At 47.9% G+C, this 6,151-nt stretch overlaps 1 protein-coding gene across 1 annotated transcript; it reads right to left on the bottom strand.

Moving 5' to 3' along the window:
• Window positions 1-4,683: 4,683 nt before the first annotated feature.
• On the bottom strand, window positions 4,684-5,607 carry EV420DRAFT_1488181 (uncharacterized protein; the record flags this gene model as incomplete). The annotated part of the gene is made up of 4 exons (XM_060470595.1): window positions 4,684-4,756; window positions 4,842-5,087; window positions 5,198-5,387; window positions 5,439-5,607. 4 exons carry the CDS (start codon window positions 5,605-5,607, stop codon window positions 4,684-4,686), a joined length of 678 nt encoding a protein of 225 aa, XP_060321917.1.
• Between the last annotated feature and the right edge of the window lie 544 nt (window positions 5,608-6,151).

Below are 6,151 nucleotides of genomic sequence, written 5' to 3'. Positions count from 1 at the left end.
GTCACCATATGGACCCACAAGACGACTTCATATCGCCGACTGACTTGGAAAGATTACGTGTTGACGCAAACGGCTTAGTGGGATGTGTCCGTAAACTTAGAAGCCCGGAGGAATCTACCAAGAGATTTTAATGAGATTTTGTAATAAAAACCGTCCCCTCTCATCAGTGAGACACTTGTCTCGCTGTACAAGCTTCTGCTCCAGCCTCTCTGGCGTATATAAACCCCCGCCATTCGCTCAACTCTCCTCACTCAACACAACTATGATTACCAACAACCAACTTATTCAAATAACCGGTTACTTGTTCGCCATCGTGATTTCAATGGCACTATCCGTCATGGTCTTCGTAAAGGTATGTGCTTTCCATCTTTACCTATATTCCTCGTCTAACATATCTTATAGGACATCCTCGCTCTTATCACGTTCCGTATGTCATCCATTGTCGCGCCAGAATATCCCCACATTACCGTTGCGGTCAAGGTCGAAGTCGTTACCACCCAATACTCGACGATTGAACCATCGTCGGTATTCTCCAACTCTACCTTAATCGAAGTATCATCAGAATGCTACAGCGGCGCACGAGTAGTAGGCAAGCCTAATTGGTAGGTCACTTTGTCCTTGTCCTTGACTTATATCTCATCGCCAAAATCTAGCTTGTCCTAAATCATACGGTCTTGAAGAAGATTATTTAGATCGTCTAGGCCACTTAAGCCATCGATGACGGTCTTCACTCCGTGCATGGACCGCCGTCCTAGATTGGTCCTAGAATCAATCAACCTCCTCGCCCGTATGGCTCTATCCCTTTCCTGGTTTAGGCCTAGGGGTGAGGATTCGACCGTGTAGACGGACGGGAGCGACGCACCCAATAACCATCTCGTGCAAACCAAAGACAAGCGTTTTTCTTCGCCTTGAAGATTGGACACACACACAGTAGGCGTAGACGGAGGCACCATTCATCACATTAGTTCTGGTGGTGGTTACAATTCTGTCTCACGGTTCTATACTATACTATACACCGTCCTTTGATATTTGTGCATTGCCTCTCGTATCAAGAATACCCAACGTAAAGCAACATAGCTTGTTAAACTTAAGTTCTACCTCAGCTAATTTCTTGCAGGATGAATCCAATAATGCCGGGAGGTAAAAACTTTTGGAATTGCGCCCATTCCTAATACATTTCACGACGAGAGAGTGAAAGCAGATCTACACAAGCAGAGTATTCCAGACCATCTACTCGAGTATAGCAATCAATTACGGTAGGCGCCAAGACCAAAAGCACCACGCCGAGCATTATCATCCTAAAAAAGAGCTTTGAGCGTATTTCGGAGGTACTAAATGAAACAAGCGAGCTTACCCTATTACTTTGATGATGAACACGATTGCATCCCACGCGTTCTCGTGATCTAAACTCTGCGATCTGCTCTTCTCTAATCGCCGCTTGTGATTCCGAAGCTAAAAGGATCTTTTAGGTGTGATAAAGGGTCTAAGAAAAGGACCACTTGCATCTGCAAGACCTTTTGCTAAATATACCAAGTTCAAAGTCTTGTTCGGATGATAAGCCAATGAGGAGACTGCTTTACCTACGTCAAACGTACGACGACATGATGGGCATGAATACGCCGCTCTCCCTGCCTCCGCTGCCTCTGAGATCCAACCATTTAGACAATGCATGCAAAACATGTGTTGTGCAGCTGGGCGAAATGTCGAGGTTTTTTTTACCCGAATGGATTATTGGCAGGGCGGACGACTTACGGCATGGCGTACAAACGGGATTCGTGAATCCGGCTAGACATATAACGCAGCAGTCTTCATCTATGTCCATGGTACATACAGGAGAAGGGGAAGAGAAAGATAACGACCGCTTTTAACACGCTCGGAACACGTGTAACAGAATGAATCGCCACCTTCCGAACGGTATTTCATCATTAGCGGCTTAATTACGCACTTGGTCTAGACGGCCGCTCAAATGGCAACATGACCGGGTCTCGGTGCGATACCTTGGGGAAGGCTCGGATCAGAGATTCCTAGACAATAAACGATCAAGCATTGGAACTCCCATTCGAAGGGATATTCCTTGCTCTCTATACGCCTGGAAATCGATGATGTGGTTCCTGATGAATGTAGTCGAAATGTCGATGAAACGGGTCGAAACCTCTTTCCATGCCCACTTTGCGAGTTCGCATAGCGGAGGATACCCGTGCGCTACAAAGAACTGGAATATCTTGACACTCGCAGACCTCACGGCCCAAAACGCCACCATCCTGGAATGACCTTTATGAGTTGATAATCACAAAGGCGTGTGAACACTTACAATATGAATGACAGTAGCATCATTGTAGTGATCACCCTGATCACAACCCAGACGCCGCGTCCCAACTCTCGAAAGCACTCCCCAGGCCGAGTCGATAAGCGCCAGATCAACCTCGAAATGAGGCACAGAACTACGACGATGAGACGGATGACATCATCGAACAGCGCCGTCAAAATCCCCGTCAGAGTGGTTATGTTCGTAAGGATACTGAGAAACGTATTAACGGCAGCTGAGTAACCGCTCTTTTTCATGGCTAAATCTGCCTTTTCCTCGGCGGCACTTCGAAGTTCTTCGCAGCGTTCCATTTCGGATATTAGAAATGTGTTGTAGGCATCCAGCTCTTTGACTTCCTTCCGGAGTGCATAAAGCTCGTGTACTAGCGAATCCGTCTGGGGAATGAAGACCTTGCGCAACTAGAAGCGATGGTCAATAGGATGCCTTTGCCGGTTTCGAAACATGGGCTTGCGCTCACTTGATCTATAGGGGTCAGGTGATGAGCACGCTTCCATTACACTGAACCGCTTAACATACTTTTGGGAATGACAGCGCTACAAGACGGGCAAGTACATGGTCTGCGTTGACGCATAGTAGCGTCGGACCAGTTGTTTATGCATTCCAGACAGTATATATGCCCTACAACCCATGAGTACCGATCAGTAGTAAGTACCGATAACGGCGACAGCACACGTACCGCAGGGTGCAGAATAAGGCACTGTGAGAGGATCCTGGCAGATGATACACTCAATCATTCCGAATGAATGGTAGAGAGGAAAGAGAAAGGAAGGAAGTTCGTGATCACGATCATTTCCTGATAAATACCATACTTGTCTCAATCATGCATAAATTGACGCCGAGTCGAGTTTTCATCTTTCTGGATTGATTATCTTTAGATCTTGGCTGGATAGAGTGTTGATGCCGATTGCACGTATCAGAAGGCCAGCGCTAGCCCAAGTCAAAGGATGTCATGAAGATGAAAGACACAGGCACTCCAACACCGCCTTAGCTAGACATGCGCAGAGGATAGACATAATGATTTAGTGAAATATAGTGAACATGAGAGCCCTCATGCTACCTAGGCGTTCAAACGTCAAATGCCAAGCTTCTTTACAGCTGTCCCCGCCCTAAGATGGATGCATCAGTTAACAGGATGAAGACATTTGCATACAATAATAACGCACAAATACAAGAGAAGCATCCATCCCAAGAGATATATGAACAGGTGAGGCAGCCGCAGCGGATGCCACCAAGGCTCGTCGCTATCCTGCAGAGGCCACCAATTCATCTCCCGCAAACGATGAATCTTCCCTTCTTGGAATGTCAACTTCTCTTTCAACTGGAAACGCCCTCTTCGAGCCATAATCGAGGCTCCGTCGCCACTACTTGCAAAGGATGGCCAGAAGAAGCTGACGCGTTTCTCCTAGAAGCCTAGCGTCAACAACGTTACTGACGGGCAGAGGATCATAGTATCCTACATCTGTGTCTGACATTTTTCAAGGATGAGCAACAGGATGAAAGAAATGAGGACTGACGAGAGACCCGCGCCTTAAATAACCCTTTCGCCCATCGGTGTTTAATCGGGTCACCGTAAAGTCTATCCTTGGATTGCACGGTACGATGACTCCAATGATACTAGACGTCTAGACCCTTGTGCTGGGATCATTTTGCTCTTCCGACGTCTCAAGCTGAGAGCAGGGTATCGAGAATCGAGGAACCATTCCAAGCGCTAGGGTATCATTATGGACAGTCTACCGACGATATTCGATGCTAACACGCTCACTGATTGGAAAATAGCCGGTGCGAGAATCGCTTGAACACGAGCCTAGAAAGTTATACGCTGTCAAAACTTGAGCGCTAGTGAGCTTTAGACGTCTGATAACGGAACACATACCGAAAGTCAGAACTTTATCATGCGAACATTGACATTGCGCTCAGGCTTGTACTGGTCGACGCTGGCAGCGACAGACAGGGACGAAAACCGGAACCGAAGAGAAAGTTCCCATGCTCCCCGCGTGATCTGATTATCAAACAAGTGCCTGCCGCGTGCCGAGGCGAGTACGACCTTGCTGAATCTTGTCCTTGAACCCTATTGCTGTCTCTTTCGAGTCGACCTTTTCATTGGCAATGCTCCCGACTCAAAACATGTAAGGAAACACTGAAAGCGACGATTCCTCGTCGAGTTGATCTACGTAAGTCATACCAATATGTTACGAAGTGTTTGCGAGGCACGTCTGCTTCTTTGAATACCGATATACCAGTCGTATACCTCGCAGATCATTTGTACATTGAAAAATCCACACTGCATAGTGCCAAACCATCTCTAATAAGAGTCCCCGAACTCAGACCCATAATCTATTCCAAAATTCCGACCGGTGTCACGACGCCGTGCGCTCGTTCGCCAGATGTCGATACGTCATGTCCGCGCAAAAGTCGTCGTCCAGGGAGAGGCTGGGATGCGAGGTGTACAATAACAGCTAGACGCAAAGGATCTCGATCAGTAACGAAGACAGTCGACATCGTGCGACGTGCGTACTATGTCCAGTTTACCCTAGCCCTATACTCCTTGTATCCCCAACAATACCCCGACGCCATGCTCTCGCTTGCCGGACGTCGATACATGGCGTCGAGGTAAAACCAGTCCCTCCTAAGACTACCTGCCGTCCCTACCCTATGCGAAGTTTCGCCGTGGGTGTGTTCACCGGTTTTGAATACATCGTCTAGGCGCAGACGTCTTGCTTGCCGGAAGACGATCCATTGTCTCCAGCCAAAACTCGGACACCTACACACCAGGATGGGGTGGGGTCATATTTCGCGCAGTCTCTAGGCATGCTCATTCCCTCCTCGCACCAGACAGGAGGCAACGTCCTCTTCTACTTTCCAACAACGCACGTTACTAGCCATTGAAAGACCAGCGCAGCGGGAACAGGTAGACGTCGTTGAGTGGTAGGGGATGACGCAATATCGGAAGGGAATGTCCGACTGAAGAAGGGTCGTGGGGATGGGTCGTTGGGTTGGGGTTGATGTCGATTTGTCATAGTGTGGTGGATACGTGGCAAGTGGGAGGAGAGAATAGCAGAATCTAGTGAACGGATAAGGATCAATGGCGTAGAGCACTAACAGATGTACTCACCAGTATCATATTGGACTGCGTGCATCATGCGCAAACCTGAATATAATATATTGATGGTGGCTGAGAGCTTCATCGGGACCATGAACAGTAGATGGGCGAGCTCATTCCCATATAGGCTTACGAGATAGGTGGTCCAGGCGATCACACCTAGCTCCGCGGTCCTGGTCATCCTTGGCTATTCCCTCTGCCAGAAAAGCATTCAGTTTCCACTCTGCCTCGCCTTTTCCTGTATTTTCCCCTTGGACGAGCCCCTTTAGTACCTCGACTATCACCTTGTGGTCCTTTTACAGGCTTGTACCGATCCTCGTCTTGCGGGCTGATATACGTGATAATGATCTTGTTGGGTACAATGTTCTCATGTATTGAGCATGGGATGCCAAAGGGAGACTTTCCCTCTGCAAGTGTCCAGAGACGAAGTTAGAAAGTGTGCTTCTTGTTGGTGGCAAGAAGGACAGATGCAGTGTTAATTGTGCTAGGACAGCACAGCGAGTAGTACTAGTCCTCGTAAGTGGAACAGACTATAAAGTGCGACGCATGAGCATCAGCGAAGGGAAAATACGGAGAAGGTATTAGTCACTCACGATCCAATTCTTAAGCAATTCCCCAGATGTTCAGGTTCAAACGTTCAATATTCAATGTGCGAGGCGACTTTTTAAAGCTAGTGCTGCAGGTGCGATAGAGTCGAGATGGTAAACGGCTGAGTACTGAGTACT

This window comes from Desarmillaria tabescens (assembly GCF_030435595.1).
Source record: "Desarmillaria tabescens strain CCBAS 213 chromosome Unknown EV420scaffold_159, whole genome shotgun sequence".
NCBI classification, from domain to species: domain Eukaryota; kingdom Fungi; phylum Basidiomycota; class Agaricomycetes; order Agaricales; family Physalacriaceae; genus Desarmillaria; species Desarmillaria tabescens.
The sequence above is the reverse complement of the archived record's forward strand: the minus strand, read 5'-3'. Positions and strand labels throughout refer to the sequence as shown.